Source organism: Nerophis lumbriciformis, linkage group LG02 (assembly GCF_033978685.3).
Source record: "Nerophis lumbriciformis linkage group LG02, RoL_Nlum_v2.1, whole genome shotgun sequence".
Classification (NCBI taxonomy): Eukaryota; Metazoa; Chordata; class Actinopteri; order Syngnathiformes; family Syngnathidae; genus Nerophis; species Nerophis lumbriciformis.
The window spans coordinates 17,071,077-17,092,841 of record NC_084549.2 but is presented as its reverse complement, the minus strand read 5'-3'; the positions used below and the strand labels follow the sequence as shown (position 1 = coordinate 17,092,841).

Here is a 21,765-nt window from a genome sequence, read left to right as displayed (position 1 = left end):
AACTATGAAAAAAACTGCGATTTATAGTCCGAAAAATACGATAAGCCCCACCCACTAAATTTAAGAAAAAATATTTGTCCGTATATTAGCTGCACCGGACTTTAAGCCGCAGATATATATGCTGTGAAATTAGTTATTCACACAGAAAGATTTTGTAAATGTTTACTTACATACCTTAATTGTTTCCAAACGGTGTCTGTAACACGGCAGTAAAACGGCTGATCAAACAAAACAGAAGACATCGTCATGGACCCACTAGCTGCGGAAGCAGCTAAACAGACTCAATAACTCCACGGTGACGTCTTGGTGAATTTACTGAAGAATTTGTAAAACTGAAACAAAACAAAAATAACGCCGCTGTGAGTTGCTAATACTAACACAGACACTTGTAAACGTGTTAGCATATGAGTCAATGCTAACAACGCTAGCTTAATTACATTATGATAGCACGTACAAATATGCATGAAAACACTCCTACAGACATCACACATTGGACGGTTTGTGGGGATTTGTTATGTACTGTATAAATTATATAATAATATAATATATCAGTATATGTTATATACTGTATATATAATATGTAAACATTACATATAAGTTATATTTTATATTGCTACTTTGGTACATTTTTAGTCTACTTCATACCTTTTGTTTTCGCCTCTTTTTGTGCACGATCCTTTCCATCCTTACCCTTTCCATCCTTTGTAACTGAGCTACTGTGTGGAACAATTTCCCATGTGGATCATTAAAGTTTGTCTAAGTCTAAGTTTAGTAAGGAAACAGTTTTAGTTACATTGTAAAACTTACAAACGTTGCTTGGAGTGAATAATGAAGAATCCATACGAGTAGGAACGCTAGGGATGGCAAGAAGACGAAACGGCACTTCTACTTCCGGTTGAAAGCTCTAAAAAGAAGAGCACTGTAGCACCTGCAGTGAGCAAACTCGGCCAAAAGATGGCGCCACAGCGCAAACAATAAAACACCTTCTCAGTGCATTTGCTAGTTTTTATTTTATTTTATTTTTTTAGAAACAATTTTTACTGTGGCCGTCAGCGAAGAAAAATACATACATTAGCCACACCGTTTTATAAGCCGCAGGGTTCAAAGTGTTGGAAAAAATTAGCTGCTTATAGTCCGGAATTTACGGTACTTTTTATAAATGACTGAGAAGCCTAAGGAAAGTGGCTTCATGTTATGAACCGACTTGAAGGTACTGTAGTGTTTTAGCATTTTTTTTTTCTTTTTACACTTGTATGACAGTCAAGATTGATATAAAGACATGTGAGGCCTCACTTATTTCACTTTTAAGTTAACTCGTGATCACATAGGGCCCCTAATTTAACAGTGGATCCCAAACTTTTTTTACACCAAGTACTACCTCAGAAAAAACATGGCTCTCCAAGTACCACCATAATGACCAACTTTAAAATACAGTAGCGTCATAGGCCTAAGTATTCAAAAAAGAAATGGCAGAGGTTTTATTTAACAAGTATATTTAATATGTTGGCCATTGTAACATTGTACACACAGTTTGAACAGTAACACTGTGTTTGAATATTTAGTTAAGTGATCCTTTAGTGTACCACTAGATGGAGCCCACGTACCGCTACCACAGTTTGAGAATCACTGTTCAGTTTGAAGGTCAGCAGTTGAAATTTGACCAGTAAGTCTTTTTACAATTTTTTATTTTTATTAAATTGCATTGTTTTTGACTGCTACGTTGTTGGGATATAAAATATTTGTCTCAAGACCTCTTTTGGACTCACGTTATAGCATCTATTTTTTTAACAGACTGTATTCCTGGTACAGTGGAATGTCGATTTACACACTTAATTGGTTCTTTAAACATGGTTTGTAAATTGAAAAGTTTGTATTGTGAAGCAAATTTCTCCATAAGAAACAATGTAAATATGAATAATGGGCTCCAGCCTCGACAAAAGTCTACATTTTAGTTAAGGTTTGTACACTTTGAACACAATATAAATTGCTACACAGTACTTTGTATCAAACCAACATAAGAAGGAGGTGATAAATCAACTTTCTCTTTTTAACAAGCCGAACTGTCCTGTACGCACTGCACACACACAGAAGTCCCTTGGCTGCCCTCACAAACGATCAGAAATCATAAAAATGCTTAACTTTAACAACCATTTTGCTACAATAATAGACATTTTAAAAAGTAAAATCGACATACGGTGCATTACTTACTTGGCCAAATACGCTGAAATAGAATATAGAAAGATAACACTTAGCTTTGACGAAGGAGCACAAAGGATCAGAGCCAAACCAACAGCATCTTGAAAAAATGTTTTCTTTATCGAAAAAAAAAAAGAAGAAATTTCTCTTTTAAGCGATCTCGGGAATAACGCGATCGGACCCCAATGACCGCGTTATATCGAACAATGTGTATAAGCTAATGCTAGCGAGTAAGAACAGATGTTTTTGGCGGATCTTACAGGGTTCACTGTTACATTCACTAGTAACTAATGTTACATTCATTACACTAACTAATGTTACATTCACTACACCAACTAATGTCACATTCACTACACCAACTAATGTCACATTCACTACACCAACTAATGTCACATTCACTACACCAACTAATGTCACATTCACTACACCAACTAATGTCACATTCACTACACCAACTAATGTCACATTCACTACACCAACTAATGTCACATTCACTACACCAACTAATGTCACATTCACTACACCAACTAATGTCACATTCACTACACCAACTAATGTCACATTCACTACACCAACTAATGTCACATTCACTACACCAACTAATGTCACATTCATTACACCAACTAATGTCACATTCACTACACCAACTAATGTCACATTCACTACACCAACTAATGTTACATTCACTACACCAACTAATGTTACATTCACTACACCAACTAATGTTACATTCACTACACCAACTAATGTCACATTCACTACACCAACTAATGTCACATTCACTACACCAACTAATGTCACATTCACTACACCAACTAATGTCACATTCACTACACCAACTAATGTCACATTCATTACACCAACTAATGTCACATTCACTACACCAACTAATGTCACATTCACTACACCAACTAATGTTACATTCACTACACCAACTAATGTTACATTCACTACACCAACTAATGTTACATTCACTACACCAACTAATGTTACATTCACTACACCAACTAATGTTACATTCACTACACCAACTAATGTTACATTCACTACACCAACTAATGTTACATTCACTACACCAACTAATGTTACATTCACTACACCAACTAATGTTACATTCACTACACCAACTAATGTTACATTCACTACACCAACTAATGTTACATTCACTACACCAACTAATGTTACATTCACTACACCAACTAATGTTACATTCACCACACCAACTAATGTTACATTCACCACACCAACTAATGTTACATTCACTACACCAACTAATGTTACATTCACTACACCAACTAATGTTACATTCACTACACCAACTCATGTTACATTCACTACACCAACTCATGTTACATTCACTACACCAACTAATGTCACATTCACTACACCAACTCATGTTACATTCACTACACCAATTAATGTTACATTCACTACACCAACTAATGTCACATTCACTACACCAACTAATGTCACATTCACTACACCAACTAATGTCACATTCACTACACCAACTCATGTTACATTCACTACACCAACTCATGTTACATTCACTACACCAACTAATGTCACATTCACTACACCAACTAATGTCACATTCACTACACCAACTCATGTTACATTCACTACACCAACTAATGTCACATTCACTACACCAACTAACGTTACATTCACTACACCAACTAATGTCACATTCACTACACCAACTAACGTTACATTCACTACACCAACTAATGGCGAGGATGTTTGCGTCAAAATGCAACTTTAAGCGCAACATTTAGCCAAGAGACAGCTCTTACATTAACATTACGACTGTTTGAAATCCAAATTGGGGCATCCAGGTCATTTCTGAGGGGATTTCACTGTCTAACAAGGAACTGATTAACAGGACATTTTACACGCCTGCTCTCTGATTGGCTACCAGCGCCTTTTTACACAACCCAACGCAAAGCGAGTTGCGCAAGAGCGGGGGGGTGAACGTGAGTGTAACACAACAGGAAAGCCTCGCTTCCAGAATAGCTTCATATACTTCCAGAGTTGCAAGTGCCTTAAAGAAGCTCCCGATACCGCAGGGCAGATATTTCCTTGTTGAAGTCACCGCAAACCACCAACTTTTAAAATAACTCCGGCCTCAAATGTAGCCAGGGTGAACGTGACTGATGAGAAAACGACATACCACCCTGACCCAGGAGTATGTTACTGTTGTGGAACGTATCATCATGGCATAGGAAGCATGAAGGTTTGAACCATCAGTGGAGCTGTTAAGAAAATGAGGGAAAGTAGTTGCTGTTTAATGATTTTCCTAGCATTGGTCACTCCCGTCATCCAGACCCAGTCTGCTTTTGGCCTCTTTCCACACGTTTCTACACATGTTTGTTTATTTTGGGGGACTAAATTAGCTACACGGTAAAGTTTAGCCATGGGGCGTTGTGTTGATGAACTATTTCAGGTTTCAAGTAAACCTCGGCAGCAGCCTTAAATCTTTTTAAGGCGGCGCGGTTTTTTTTCATAGGCGATCCTGCGTGTACTTGGAGGAAGATTTCTACCTGAAGCAAAAAAAATTCTACAACATTTTTGGGCTTGGGTGTCGAATGAAACTTCAGAGGTGGAGTTTGATTTGTTTTGTTGCACGATTTGGCATGGCAGTGATGAAAAATATTACGTGATGATAACCTTAGATCAGTGGTTCTTAACCTGGGTTCGATCGAACCCTATGGGTTCGGTGAGTCGGTCTCAGGGGTTCGGCAGAGCCTCCACCGCAGCGGTCAAGACACACCAGACTCATGAATTGATTAACGTGGACCCCGACTTAATTAAACAACTTGAAAAACTTATTCGGGTGTTACCATTTAGTGGCCAATTGTACGGAATGTGTACTGTACTGTGCAATCCACTAATAAAAGTTTAATTCAATCAATCAATTAATCGTGTAAATAAAAACTTCTCCCTATCGGCGTATCTGTACTGTAAAGTTAAAATTTGAATGACAATAAAAAGGAAGTCTAAGTCTATATTATGGATACCCCCAAACAATGTTCCCTCTAATTTTCCATCTGATTTGCAAGAGTGTAATTTGTTGTGAGTTCATGCACTGTATTGGTTTTGTTCTTTGAACAAGGTGATGTTCATGCACGTTCATTTTGTGCACTAGTAAAAAAAACATATAAATTTGTCTTGAATTTGAAAAAAAAAAAAAAAAAAAATTTTTTTTATTTTTCACTAAAGAAGGGTTCGGTGAATGTGCATATGAAACTGGTGGGGTTCGGTCATACTTGCCAACCTTGAGACCTCCAATTCCGGAAGGTGGGGGGCGTGCTTAAGAGGGGAGGAGTATATTTACAGCTAGAATTCACCAAGCATATATAAGAAATACTTGACTTTCAGTGAATTCTATATATATATATATATATATATTTATTTTATTATATATATGTATATATATAAATAAGAGAAATACTTGAATTTCAGTGTTCATTTATTTACACATATACACACACAACACTCATCTACTCATTGTTGAGTTAAGGGTTGAATTGTCCATCCTTGTTCTATTCTCTGTCACTATTTTTCTAACCATGCTGAACACCCTCTCTGATGATGCATTCTGCTTCGTCTCCTTGTTGTGTGTGCAGTTGTGCACTGCACTCTCTAAAAGCCGTAGATGTTATTGTCACATATGCATGTACAGCAGATGACAGTATTGTCCTGTTTAAGAGTGTCACAACATTGCTGTTTACGGCAGACAAACTGCTTTACGGTAGACGAAAACGTGACTGCTGTTGTTGTGTGTTGTTACCGCGCTGGGAGGACGTTATGGTCCGCATGGAGCTGGAGGGGGCGTGGCCTCCAGCTCCACCTGAATTTCGGGAGATTTTCGGGAGAAAATTTGTCCCGGGAGGTTTTCGGGAGAGGCGTTGAATTTCGGGAGTCTACCGGAAAATCCGGGAGGGTTGGCAAGTATGGGTTCGGTACCTCCAAAAAGGTTAAGAACCACTGCCTTAGATAATGTCATGAAACCTACAAAGGAACGATTCTGGCTGCTCGGTACAAAATAAACAATTATGTATGTGAAATACTTGTTTGTTTGTTTTTAAATGTTTGGTACTTTAATCAAGGTTTCTTGAACACACCACAATTATGTGTTATGAGATGCAAAAGTATAACTGAAACGTAACTTTGTCGGATGCTGCCACAAATAAAAACCCCAAATAAAAAACAGTGAAGTTTGCACATTGTGTAAATCGTAAATAAAAACAGAATACAATCATTTGCAAATCCTTATCAGCTTATATTCAATTGAATAGAAGATCCTTAACGTTCGAACTGGAAAACAATTTTTTGCAAATATTAGCTCATCTGGAATTTGATGCCTGCAACATGTCAAAAAAGCTGGCAAAAATGGCAAAAAAGCCTGACAAAGTTGAGTTGAATACTTATTTGGAACATCCCACAGGTGGAAAGGCTAATTGGTGGGTGCCATGATTGGGTATAAAACCAGTTTCCATTAAATGCTCAGTCATTCACAAACAAGGATGGGGCGAGGGTCACCACTTTGTGAACAAATGCATGAGCAAATTGTTGAACAGTTTAAGAACAACATTTCTCAACGAGCTATTGCAAGGAATTTAGGGATTTCACTATCTAAGGTCTGTAACATCATCAAAAAGGTTCAGAGAATCTGGAGAAATCATTGCACGTAACATTGAATGTTCGATCCCTCAGGCGGTACTGCATCAAAACCTGATTATCAGTGTGTAAAGGATATCACCACATGGAACACTTGAGAAAACCACTGTTAGTAACTACAGTTTGTCACTACATCTGTAAGTGCAAGTTAAAACTTTATTATGCAAAGCAAAAGCCATTTATCAACAACACCCAGAAACGCGGGTACTAAACTGGCCTCCCTGTAATCCAGACCTGTCTCCCATTGAAAATGTGTGGCGCATTATGAAGCGTAAAATACCACAACAGAGACCCCGCCCGGACTGTTGAACAACTTAAGCTGTACATCAAGCAAGAATGGGAACGAATTCTCCCTGAAAAGCTTCAAAAATGTATCTCCTCAGTTCCCAAATGTTTACTGAGTGTTGTTAAAAGAAAAGGCCATGTAACACAGTGGTAAAAATGCCCCTGTGCAAACTTTTTTGCAATGTGTTGCTGCCATTAAATTCTAAATTAATGATTATTTGGGGGAAAAAAATGAAGTTTCTCAGTTGGAACATTAAATATCTTGTCTTTGCAGTCTATTCAATTGAATATAAGTTGAAAAGGATTTGCAAATCATTGTATTCGGTTTTTATTTACCATTTACACAACATGCCAACTTCACTGGTTTTGGGTTTTGTAGGTTTATATTTTTGCCTTTCTTCTATCACCTCATCCTGGGTCCCAAATGTTGATGCTGGTTTTGAATACTTAAAAATGTGAGCTTTGATGGTGTTATGACGTCTGTGTTCAGTGAGCAGTGAGCGTTCCTTGCTGGAGGAATGAACCATTTGGCATTTTTGCATTCATAATTTGATTCAAACAGCCTTATTAATAAACTTTGATAATAAAATGTATTTTAATATTTTTTATGAACTAGATAAAAGGTTTATATGAGAAGAAACACTTATAGCATTTACAAAAACCCAGGACATAGTCATGTACAATATGAACACTATTACAAGATTCACTATCCAGGAATATCTACAAAGCGCCACTAGGTGACAGTATCGCACTGCAAACAAACACTTCAAAGGGTGTGTTTTTTCTCTCTATTTTAACTAACTTATTTTTACACTTACATGACAGTCAATTATATTAACATATTACTCTAAATGTTTTTTTGATGAAACCAGAAAACTAATTTAAAAAAGATTTAACTTGGTTGGGGGAAAAAAATAAAGTATTCACATAGTTAAAGTTAAAGTGCCAATGATTGTCACACACACACTAGGTGTGGCGAAATTATTCTCTGCATTCGACCCTAGCGGTGTTTCTCAATTATTTTCTGTTATCTCCCTCCCCCTAGGAAGAAAACATTTTGTGGCACCCCTACCCACTCTCTGCCATGCCTATTAATAGTAAGTACACCTCTGCATAACATTGTATTATTAGCATTGTTTTAGTCTGTAACAAAATAGATGTATAATCCATCAAATTTGCCTGAAATTAAAAAAATTAAATATAAATCCTTCTTTAGGATATAAGCACTTTTTGGCCATCTTGAACTATTTGATGAAAAACTGAAAAAAAAATCCTCAATAAATGATCAATTCAAATTGATCATTAACATTATCTCAGGATCACAGTATATAAAACACATTAACCTACAAAACAAAAAGGAATAATATAATTTGTGCTGATTTTTTTTAATTTTTTTTATCAAAATGAGGAAGTCAGTACTAATAGCTACAATGAGCACATTTTGTAATGTACGGGATTTGAAGCATGATACTGATAAAGCAATCTTCCCCGAGGTCACATACATAGAATCATTAAATAGACATATAACCAAGTTATTGGACGACTCGAACTAAAACAACCCTGGCACTACAATCATGTAGTAAACAGTTCAGAATCTGATCTAATAACATGATTAAAACTGTAAAAAAAAAAAAACATACACTCACCAAACTCGGCCATTATTCCTGTTCAGTTGTAGTCAGCCTTGGCTTGTTGTCGATTAGGCTCTGAACCTGATCATCCGCCAATCAGAGGCTCTGAGATCATGAACAATTTTTGGACCAGAAGCTTTAAATGATGGTATTTAGAGGGTAATAATCGTACAACTGCGTCAGTTAAAAAAATAAGCATAACAAACGCAGACCAGGTATATTGTAGCTTATAATGCATTTTGGCATTGAATTAAACAGCACTAAAATGGGAATGGCAGAACAATGTCATGACAACCAATCATTCTTCGCTGTTGCCATTCATATACATGCAGTTAGACTAACAGGGGCATATTTTTTTTATTACATATTACCTGGTTTATTGTCTTATTTTGGCGAGCACAGCAGTAAAAAAAACGTGTGTTAGGGAATAAGCGGTAGAAAATGGATGGATGGATGGATAAAACAAATCGTTCATGACTTGCACATCACTACTTTTGACTGTGGAGTTGACTTGAAGGTTTATAATGACACCGATGGCCCAATTACTGTACAACTTGTTGAACATGCATATTGTTAATTGATAGCTTTTTTTCTTATACCTTTACACATATCAGTGACGTGCAGTCACTAGAGGCAGGTGAGGCGGAACCTCACCTGCCATCATGGAAAGAAAAAAAATGTAAAAAGAAAAAAAATTAATTAAATTGTTATATGTATCCAGTGATTATACTATAAAGTTATTTTCCATTTAACTTCACCAGTTTTAGAATTTTTTTTTTCAAAATCGCTGAATTTTCACATTTGCCGTTCAAATACTGAGAAGAGACGGTGCGGTGAACAGCAGCCAGTTGAGGCACGTCACTCAGTGCCTCAACATGGATTCCGGACTCGGCTAACTGCTGGCCTGCTGTGCAGTGACTGTATTGCTATATGAACTATATTATACATTTCCATAGTTTAGTTAGCTGAAGTATATAATGTACAGTGTATTTTGTCAACAACTGTATGTGTGTAACGTATTTCTTGTGCTGAGCGATCATAAAACGGCTGCAAAAGACGCACTGGCTGAGGCTCCAGTAATCCTGCCTCCTGCACCCCCGTCGTAGAATTGTTATATCAACTAAAGACCACACTTAAAGTTTCCACGTGCAAGATTGAATCTATTTAAAAAAGTTATTTCATAAGAAACCAAAAAGTGCAAAAACAATAATGTTCGTGTTGGAGAAGTTGTGAATGACTGCAGGGCCACAACATTAGGTACACCTGCAGGTGTATCTAATTCACAACTTCTCCAACACGAACATTATTGTTTTTGCACTTTTTGGCTTCTTATTAAATAACTTTTGTAACCTATTTTCATAGGCTTTCCCCTTTGTGATGTTAAGTTCCTGTTATGCGCTGTTATACAGTATATGCCTTGAGCTCTTATTTTGAAGGCGCTAAGAGCGGAAGTGATGACACGTTGCGGAGGTTTTTGAAAGAAGGTAAATAAAGTGGTCCTCGTGTAAACTGGAGTCTCCGTGTTTGTTATTTTGTAGTTTCATATAGTATAGGCGACATTTATAAACCCTCGGTTACACTTTTTTAAATAGATTCAAGCTTGCACGTGGAAAGTTTAAGTGAGGGCTTTAGTTGCGGCGCATGGACTTAATTTATAAGTAAAGGTAAGACCATAATAACGTTTTTTTTTATTAAATGTGCTTTTTTGTGTGCTACAGTTTGTATGTGTAAAGTTAAAGTTAAGTTAAAGTACCAATGATTGTCTCACACACACTAGGTGTAATGAAATTTGTCCTCTGCATTTGACCCATCCCCTTGTTAACCCCCTGGGAGGTGAGGGGAGCAGTGGGCAGCAGTGGCGCCGCGCCCGGGAATCATTTTTGGTGATTCAACCCCCAATTCCAACCCTTGATGCTGAGTGCCAAGCAGGGCAGAATGCTGGTATGAGCTTTTAAACATAACTCGTTAACTGCTGCCAATCAAATGGTGAATAAGATACTCTTTAGGGTTCATATGTTTGTAAATCTGACTGTGATGAAGTCAGTGCCTCACCAGCCATCAACCTCACCGCACGTCACTGACACATAGGTAAAAGCCAGTAAATTAGAATATTTTGAAAAACTTGATTTATTTCAGTAATTGCATTCAAAAGGTGTAACTTGTACATTATATTTATTCATTGCACACAGACTGATGCATTCAAATGTTAATTTCATTTAATTTTGATGATTTGAAGTGGCAACAAATGAAAATCCAAAATTCTGTGTGTCACAAAATTAGAATATTACTTAAGGCTAATACAAAAAAGGGATTTTTAGAAATGTTGGCCAACTGAAAAGTATGAAAATGAAAAATATGAGCATGTACAATACTCAATACTTGGTTGGAGCTCCTTTTGCCTCAATTACTGCGTTAATGCGGCGTGGCATGGAGTCGATGAGTTTCTGGCACTGCTCAGGTGTTATGAGAGCCCAGGTTGCTCTGATAGTGGCCTTCAACTCTTCTGCGTTTTTGGGTCTGGCATTCTGCATCTTCCTTTTCACAATACCCCACAGATTTTCTATGGGGCTAAGGTCAGGGGAGTTGGCGGGCCAATTTAGAACAGAAATACTATGGTCCGTAAACCAGGCACGGGTAGACTTTGCGCTGTGTGCAGGCGCCAAGTCCTGTTGGAACTTGAAATCTCCATCTCCATAGAGCAGGTCAGCAGCAGGAAGCATGAAGTGCTCTAAAACTTGCTGGTAGACGGCTGCGTTGACCCTGGATCTCAGGAAACAGAGTGGACCGACACCAGCAGATGACATGGCACCCCAAACCATCACTGATGGTGGAAACCTTACACTAGACTTCAGGCAACGTGGATCCTGTGCCTCTCCTGTCTTCCTCCAGACTCTGGGACCTCGATTTCCAAAGGAAATGCAAAATTTGCATGGTTGGGTGATGGTTTGGGGTGCCATGTCATCTGCTGGTGTCGGTCCACTCTGTTTCCTGAGATCCAGGGTCAACGCAGCCGTCTACCAGCAAGTTTTAGAGCACTTCATGCTTCCTGCTGCTGACCTGCTCTATGGAGATGGAGATTTCAAGTTCCAACAGGACTTGGCGCCTGCACACAGCGCAAAATCTACCCGTGCCTGGTTTACGGACCATGGTATTTCTGTTCTAAATTGGCCCGCCAACTCCCCTGACCTTAGCCCCATAGAAAATCTGTGGGGTATTGTGAAAAGGAAGATGCAGAATGCCAGACCCAAAAACGCAGAAGAGTTGAAGGCCACTATCAGAGCAACCTGGGCTCTCATAACACCTGAGCAGTGCCAGAAACTCATCGACTCCATGCCACGCCGCATTAACGCAGTAATTGAGGCAAAAGGAGCTCCAACCAAGTATTGAGTATTGTACATGCTCATATTTTTCATTTTCATACTTTTCAGTTGGCCAACATTTCTAAAAATCCCTTTTTTGTATTAGCCTTAAGTAATATTCTAATTTTGTGACACACGGAATTTTGGATTTTCATTTGTTGCCACTTCAAATCATCAAAATTAAATGAAATAAACATTTGAATGCATCAGTCTGTGTGCAATGAATAAATATAATGTACAAGTTACACCTTTTGAATGCAATTACTGAAATAAATCAAGTTTTTCAAAATATTCTAATTTACTGGCTTTTACCTGTATATACTCTCTGTATTGGTCATTGTTAGGCTGGATAACGACAACAGTTGGACATGAACATGACCGAGTGGGAGTGCCAGGAACGACCTGGATGGGTCAGGCAGAGGGAAAAAAATCCATCCTTTTGGCCGGGTGAGTTGAAGAACATGTGTAACACCGCCGCCTTGTGGAAGGAAGACAATTTACATGCACTAAAACCAAATAATTTCCAGTTAATAATCAGCAGAGAAAATGCTGAGAAAAACATAAAAAAAGGGGGTTTGAAAACAAACGTGTATTAAATACAAAATACTCTTTATTGCAGTGCAGTGATGATAATACAACATTTTTGATACATTAACAACTATTTGCAGTGCTCAAGTTACTAACGTGCTGCGTTGCAAATAAAAAATGCTTTTCCAGATATAACACTTACGAACAAAACGAAATAAAAGAAGAGCGAAATGAAGCCAGGAAATGTCAAATTTTAAAAGAAAAAGTGTGCAGCTGACATTAAAAGTATTTTTCAAGCCCCCCAGAATGAAATAAACGTACTGAATCATCAAGTGCAGCCGCAGATTGGTGGCTAAATGCTTCTTTTAAGGAGAAGTGGCACATACAGTATTGGCATAATTAGTGCCTGCAAACAAAGATTAAACAGGATTTGTGTAACGTGACAGCACACTAAATAAAACAAGGGGGGGTGAAAAGGTATAAATACACAAATAAATACTGTCACTATTACTTATGAATGTAGTGTTGACATACAGTAAGGCTCTCTTGGATGACGCCCATTTTAAAAGCACTAGTGTCGATACTTCGGAAATTACCACGGCTGTTTTAGAGCAAAACAACCGGATTCTTTGGTTCTTTGAAATACTGACAAATCACAAACATAGCTATTCAACACTTCTTTAAGGACATCATCCGAAAAAGTAAGTGAATTAGGCATGCATGCTTTCTTTTGCATAGATTTGGCACGGATTGGTTTTCAATACTAAACTATCCAAAAATTAAAAGGGCACCAGTCTAAAGTTGTGTTTTTCCCATTAAGTACAGTGCTGCGTTGGGTTCTCATCATTTTACTTGCTCAAGAAAAATATGGAATTTTCCCAGAGAAATGTCCAAAAAAGCGGGCGACTGACTGACTGACAGATTGCAATGACAGTTTTAAGTACAGCACAAGTTCAAACTACTTCTCAACGTTTCGTCCGTTGTTGGCTTCAATACAAAGAACTGTTAAGGCCACACGCAAAAGGAAAAAAATGAGCATAGTCCTGGATTAATTATTACTGACAAAGGTATGCCAATAAAGTCTTGAAATGTCACAAGAAAATAGCCATTTTAACAAGAATAAAGTAAAAACAGCGCAAAGATCTTTTCTTTAATGACAAATATTGCCAGAAAAATTTAACCATTTTATGAGGATAGAGTTGGAGTATTACCAGCACTAACGTTTGCATTTTACAAGTAGAAAATGGGAATATTGTCAGGAAACAAATTAGCGTTGTCGGAATATTCCGGGATAAAACGGTTTTGAGAATGAAACTGAAATGTAAAAAAATAGACAACAAAAGTTTGAATCGTAAAATAAAAAAATCCGGATTTTATGAGAGGGACGTTGTCGTTTTATGAAAATAAAGTATTGGGGGGGAAATGTTTTCTTAAAAGTTACACGACGACAATGAAAAATATAATTTTACGAGAATCTTGCTGGTATGTTGTGATTTTTTCACAACTATAACGAACGTTATTCTCTTCCACTTGCAACTGTAGTACCTTATATAACATTTGTATTACGTTTCTTCTCCTTCAGCGTGGTCTCAACACTCCTGTGTACTTTATGAACGGACAGAATTCTAGTAAACCATGTGGTCACTGCAGCAACTCGTACAAAACATTTCACTGGACTGCGAGGTTTCGGGCAGGGGGAGGTCACCATGTGTCACGGCTGCAAAAGTCACCTCATTTCTGAGTGACAATCCAGTCCCGATGGTGACACCTCCTGCATTCGAGGGTTTGACACTGACCTTGTCTCTAAGTCTGGTCCAAGTTATTTCTAGTCGACAGAAACTGGTCCACTCGGTACTGGCCAAGTCCTTTCGACGGTTGCGTCCTGGTTTCCTGTAAACGACTAGGGAGTTTTCTAAGGCTGCCACGGCTTCCTGTCCTTGCCTTTCTGATCGGAAACGTGTTTGTAGCGACACTGGTCTCCAAAATGGCAGCCGGTGGTTCTCCAGAAGTAACACTCGTCTCCGTTGATGGGGCCTCGCCGCCGAGATCTTTGCAAAGAGGAGGGGGGACAATTAGGGAAGGGCGATAAGACCTAACAACAGTGCATCCGGAAAGTATTCAGTATATCACTTTTTCCATATGTTATGTTACAGCTAGGGCTGGGCGATATATCGATATACGCGATATATCGCGGGATTGTCTCGATATAGAAAATGACTATATCGTGATATTCGAGTATACGTTCTCACGCAGTTGCTTTTAACTGCTGGCATTACACTACAGGCTCTTCCCACTCTTTCTTGTGTCTCCTTCTCACAGACAGCAAGCGCACCTTCTTACATACGTCACATACAGTCACGACATACGTCACATATTTTTCGGACTATAAGTCGCAGTTTTTTTTCATAGTTTGGCCGGGGGTGCGACTTATACTCAGGAGCGACTTATGTGTGAAATTATTAACACATTACCGTAAAATATCAAATAATATTATATAACTTATTCACGTAAGAGACTAGACGTATAAGATTTCATGGGATTTAGCGATTAGGAGTGACAGATTGTTTGGTAAACGTATAGCATGTTCTATATGTTATAGTTATTTGAATGACTCTTACCATAATATGTTACGTTAACATACCAGGCACGTTCTCAGTTGATGCGTCATATAACGTACACTTAAACAGCCTGTTGTTCACTATTTTAAATTGCCTTTCAAAGGTCTATTCTTGGTGTTGGGTTTTATCAAATACATTTCCCCAAAAAATGAGACTTATACTCCAGTGCGACTTATATGTTTTTTTCCTTCTTATTATACATTTTCAGCCGGTGCGACTTATACTTCGGAGCGACTTATACTCCGAAAAATGCGGTATACACCCTTGCGGCGCAGAGACGTTAGCTGTGGTGCGATTGGTAATACGAGAGAAAGAATGTGCGAATCTGGTAACAAATGAAGGAAGAATTAATTCCCAAGAAAAACAGCAGGGGGTCCATCGTCTGGCGGTGGTTTGGCTTCAAGTGGGAATATGTCGAACAGACAACCGTAATTTGTCAAGTGTGGGGCAAAAGCGTTTCTACAAAAAGTAGCATTACTGCTAATATGTAGCATCATTTGAAAAGTCACCCGCGAGAGAATCAAGAGTGCGTACTCCACATGTCAACATCTCCGTTCGGTGCCACACTAACAAAATGCCGAAGCAAACATTTCCACATCAACACCGTATGAAAAAAAGAGTGCACGACAAAAGGAGATAATGTCCGCAGGAACCTACCACATAGCGAAGGACATACACTATTTGATTTCCTATTATGCAGCTCATTTTTATTTGACACTTATTGAAATATCTTGTGTGACATCATGTTTTTAAACTATTGTAGTGGCGTTCTGTACAAAAAGTGCACTTTAATTTAGTGTTGTTTTGATAAGTCATCTTAGTGACGTCATGCACAAAAGTGCACTAATAGCTTGTTTTAAAATGTCTCTGACAATCTTGCACTTTCTGTTTTGGAAATGACATGAATGTTTGTGCCACTGCTTAATAACGGTTTAATAAATACACTTTTGCTAAATTGACATAGTATATACTCTGATGATTAACTTGTGTGATGACTGTATTATGCTGATAGTATATATTTATACCATGAATTGATTAACATGGACCCCAAGTTGAAAAAATTATTCGGGTGTTACCATTTAGTGGTCAATTGTACGGAATATGTACAATCTACTAATAAAAGTCTCAATCATTCAAAAACCAAGACGTAGATCAAAATTCGGTCAAATGATCACCTCTGTAAAAAGAACGCAATCCTGGAATAAGTTGCCCACACACATTAGAGACTGTGATAACTATCCACTTTTCAAAAAAACAAAAACTTAAACACTGGCTAAAAATAAATCAGACATTAAACCATTAAACACTCCAGCCTGTTCCAGCGGGCTTCTGTCCAGCGTATTTGAAGCTGTGAGTGAATTGTCTGTCCTGGTCTATTGTCTTGTCTGTTTTATGATGTCTTATTTATTTGGTTCTTATTTCTATCATCGTGGCTTTAAAGTTTTATGTAAATGATAAATTAAATGGGTTGTACTTGTATAGCGCTTTTCTACCTTCAAGGTACTCAAAGCGCTTTGACACTACTTCCACATTTACCCATTCACACACACATTCACACACTGATGGAGGGAGCTGCCATGCAAGGCGCTAACCAGCACCCATCAGGAGCAAGGGTGAAGTGTCTTGCTCAGGACACAACAGGTACTAGGTGGGGATTGAACCAGGGACCCTCGGGTCGCGCACGGCCATTCTTCCACTGCGCCACGCCATCCCTATGTGTCTCACTGTGTTATTTTACAAACCTGCCTTGGGACTACAGCTGAAAATGAGCATTTATGCTAAGTCCGGCGCATTTACACAGTTTATTCAAGTGTTGATTTATGTGCACTGTCCCAATCAAATAAATGAAAAAAATAAAGAAAAGACTGAGCATGCGCGCGCATTCGCACAAACCCAAATATTTTAGCTATTTTCCTTGAACAAAATACCCATGGAAAGCAGCTCCTTCGTGTAAACTCCTTGTACTCCTCATTTTAAATTATATTGCATTCATTGTATCTTCTAAATTTACATTTTTGTTTTAAACACCGTTAAAACAGGAATATTCATCGTACAGTACATGCCATTAGCCAACAGGGGTCAGCATATACATAAACGACTTGTCATCGGCATCCATCCATCCATTTTCTACCGCTTATTCCCTTTTGGTGTCGCGGGGGGCGCTGGAGCCTATCTCAGCTACAATAGGCATGCGACTGTGAATTGTTCTTGTTTGTTCTGGTTTGCGGATGACTCGGCCTTGCTGGTATCAGACAAGGACAAGTCACAGGTGGAGAAAATCCTCAGTGCTGAACTCTGTAGAACATGCACCTGGCTCGCTGACAACAAGCTATCCATACACTTGGGTAAAACGGAATCCATCCTATTTAGGTCCCACATCAACCTTAAGAAAGTCAATGACTTCACTATAAAAGTGGGTGACATAGTTATCACCAGGAAGGATGAGGTCACCTACCTAGGTTCCATTCTAGAGGCTAATCTTTCCTGTGATAAAATGGCAACCAAGGTAATCAAAAAGGTCAACCAACGAACGAGATTTCTCTACAGAATCTCCTCTCTGGTCAACAAAAGCACCATGAGGATTCTGGCGGGAACTCTCGTTCAACCCTTTTTCGATGACGCATGCACCTCCTGGTAGCCTAGCACCTCCAAAACCCTCAAATCTAAACTCCAAACATCCCAGAACAAGCTAGTCAGATTACTTCTAGACCTCCACCCCAGATCCCACCTCACTACTACCCACTTCTCCAAAGTGGGCTGGCTCAGGGTGGAGGACAGAGTAAAACAACTTGCACTGAGCCTAGTCTATAAAATCTGCTACACCTCCCTGATACCGAAGTACATGTCAAACTACTTCCTTAAAAGACCGCCATAACCACAACACCAGGGGGAGCTCCACTAACCACGTTAAACCCAGATTCCGAACTAACAAAGGTCTTAACTCATTCTCTTTCTAAGCCACATCAATGTGGAATGCGCTCCCAACAGGTATAAAATAAAGTGCATCTCTATCCTCCTTCAAAACCGCAATAAAAGTTCACCTCCAGGCAGGTACAACCCTAAACTAACACCCTCCCCGGATTGTTAATAATCAAATAATGTGATTATCTTGTGTGATGACTGTATTATGATGATAGTATATATCTGATAGTATATATCTGTATCATGAATCAATTTAAGTGGACCCCGACTTAAACAAGTTGAAAAACTTATTCGGGTGTTACCATTTAGTGGTCAATTGTACGGAATATGTACTTCACTGTGCAACCTACTAATAAAAGTCTCAATCAATCAATCAATCAAGCAGAAGGCCATAGATCAGATCTAGATATGAGGCCCTCTGTTTCGATAGGCATCAAAACCTTAATATTGTGGTTATTTTTAGCATTATTTTGGAAAACAGGAAACAAACTACAACAAAAACAGTATGAACCTTGAACCTCTAAAGGCCTTAGTGGCCACATGCGTGAACAGCACCTTTTATCTCTTATTTCCAAAATTGTCTACACTACTGAACTGGGGTCTTATGGCCCTTATGGACACTTATACTGCCATCTGGTGGTGTCAGAAGAGTATAACATACAATGGAATTTGGGGGGGGGGGGAAGTGTAAAAATAAGAATCAGCATGTCACTAAACATGAAGTACACGTTTGTTACTTATGGACGAAATACATCATATAAAAGGATGATTCTTAGTTTTTAATTCTAATTAGGGTCCAATAAGCCCATATAGCAAAGAGAAATTAAAAAAAGCATGTAAACATACAGCTTGGGCCTTAAGAGGTTAACATAAAATGCATGGATGGTTGCTTGTCTACACTGTACGCTGACTTTCAACAATGTAAGTGCTTTGACAAACTCATTTATGAATAACAAAAACTAGAAAAACACTTGTTGCAGGACCTATTTCGGACATTTTCTGAAAATATGATCAGAATCAGTCCATATTATGTTACTAACTAACAAACACCCTGGCAAAAACAAATTAATTGACGGAGGTAATACAGTAACAGAAATTCTACAGTGGTAGTGTTATTTGATATCCAAATCGGCGTTCCGAAACTTAAAGCTGTAATTCAATAGACCCCACTATCGTGTTACGCAACTGGTACATTTTTTTCGAGAGGAAGCTGCTATATTCGACATAACCCAGTCCTGGTGGTTCCAAACTTCTTCCATTTACGGATGATGGAGGCCAATGTGCTCATTGGGACCTTCAAGGCAGCAGATATTTTAATGTACCCTTCCCCAGATTTGCGCCTCGAGACAATGCTGTCTCGGAGGTCTACAGACAATTCCTTCGACTTCATTCTTGATTTGTGCTCTGCCATGTGGGACCTTATATATAGAAATGTGTGTGCCTTTCCAAATCATGTCCAACCAACTGCAATTTAGCACATGTGAACTCCAATTAAGCTGTAAGAACATCTAAAGAACGATCGGTTGAAAAAGGATGAGCTCACTTTTGAGCTTCATGGCAAAGGCTGTTATGTGCATGTGATTTCTTAGTTTTGTTTGTTTTTTGTAAATTTTCAAAACAATCTAAAAGAAGCTTTTTCACATTGTCACGAGTTATTGTGTGTAGAATTTTGAGGACAAAAGTGAAGTTATTCCTTTTTGGAATAAGGCTGTAACATAAAATGTGGAAAAAGTGAAGCACTGTAAACAACTTTTCGATGCACTGTATACAGTAAATTGCAGACTTTTGCGATACATAGCACAACATATTACTTGGCATATAAATAATAATAATACAACCATATGAATCGGCTAATTTGACTGCTGAAGTTTGCAGTCACATATTGCATCATTGCCAGTTGTATTATTTTATCTAAACTAAAATATATCTACTTGCTAATGTATTGTTAATATCTGATTACTTTCTGTTGTAACATAGTTATATCTACACTTCTGTTAAAATAATAATAATAAGCACTTATTCTTCTGTTCGATACTTTACATTAGTTTGGGGCGATACTACAAATTTGAGCATCGTTTCAAAACCAAGTACCGTATTTTTCGGAGTATAAGTCGCACCTGCCGAAAATGCATAATAAAAAATGAAAAAAACATATATGTCGCACTGGAGCCCGGCCAAACTATGAAAAAAACTGCGACTTATAGTCCGAAAAATACGGTAGTTAGAGGGGCAGTATTGGTTATGCAAGGTACATACTTCAAATTTCCAGGATCATTAAATGATAACATTTTTGATCACAACTGTACTCCGACAATATCGATTATTGAAATGATTTCCTTATTCTACTTTATTGCATACAATATTTATAGTAAAGTCAAAATAACTAAGCAAAAGCAAAAAAATACAATTGACTCTTTTTTGCCCAAGTTTGTAAACAACAACAAAACAATTTTTCTGATAATAAAAACATTTGATCTAATGACTGTCGTATCATCTTCATACTGAGACTATACTTGGTGTTGTCATTGTCGATATTTGCATCGCAAATTGTATATTTTGCATTGTAGATTAGCGGTTAGCTATGCTTTTTTTTTGTATCCTCCTATGGCAGGGGTCGGCAACCCGCGGCTCCGCATGCGGCTCTTTGATCACTCTGATGCGGCTCAGCTGCGTACTTGCCACCCCCCCGATTTTCCCGGGAGACTTCCATATTTCAGTGCCTCTCACAGAAAACTTTCAGGATTAATATTCTCCGATTTTCACCCTTATAATAATAACAAGGGCGTGTCATGATGGTAAAGCATTTGGCGCCCTCTATAATATGTATTAACAGCGTGCCAGCTCTGCCTCTTGTTGTATGCATCTTCTGCTTGCACACGTAAGTGACAGCAAGCATACTTGGTCAACAGCCACACATATTACACTGACGGTGGCCATATAAAACAACTTTAACACTCTTACTAATAATGGGCCACACTTTAAACCAAAACCAAACAAGAATGACAAACACATTTCGGGAGAACATCTGCACCTTAACACAACAGAACAAATACCCAGAATCCCATGCAGCCCTGACTCTTCCGGGCTACATTATACACTCCTGCTACCACTAAACCCCGCCCCCACCCCAACCCCTCACACATCACCCCCCCCCCCCCCCCCCCCCCCCCTGTGCGTTGGTTGAGGTGGGCGGGGTTTGGTAGCGGGGGTGTATAATGTAGCCCGGAAGAGTTAAGGCTGCATGGGATTCTGGGTATCTGTTCTGTTGTGTTTATGTTGTGTTACGGTGCAGATGTTCTCCCGAAATGTGTTTGTCATTCTTGTTTGGTGTGGGTTCACAGTGTGGCGCATTATTAGTAAGAGTGTTAAAGTTTTTTATACCGCCACCGTCAGTGTAACCTGTGTGGTTGTTGACCAAGTATGCCTTGCTGTCACCTACGTGTGCAAGCAGAAGCCCCATACAACGTGTGGCTGCGCCGGCACGCTGGTTGTAGCGGGCGCTAAATGCTGTATCATCACGGCACGTTCGAGAGAACAGTTGCC

General features: G+C 38.6%; 1 protein-coding gene across 4 annotated transcripts in view; it reads right to left on the bottom strand.

Moving 5' to 3' along the window:
* Positions 1 to 12,746: 12,746 nt before the first annotated feature.
* LOC133595761 (uncharacterized) overlaps positions 12,747 to 21,765 on the bottom strand; it is a 68,865-nt gene continuing 59,846 nt past the window's right edge. For 2 of the 4 annotated variants that reach the window (XM_061948659.1, XM_061948739.1), the window contains exon 16: positions 12,747 to 14,730. In XM_061948659.1, coding sequence (XP_061804643.1) covers positions 14,308 to 14,730 — 423 coding nt within the window. In that variant the 3' untranslated portion in view covers positions 12,747 to 14,307. The remainder of the gene's footprint in view (positions 14,731 to 21,765) is intronic. The other 2 variants (XM_061948584.1, XM_061948796.1) reach the window with 2 other exon arrangements.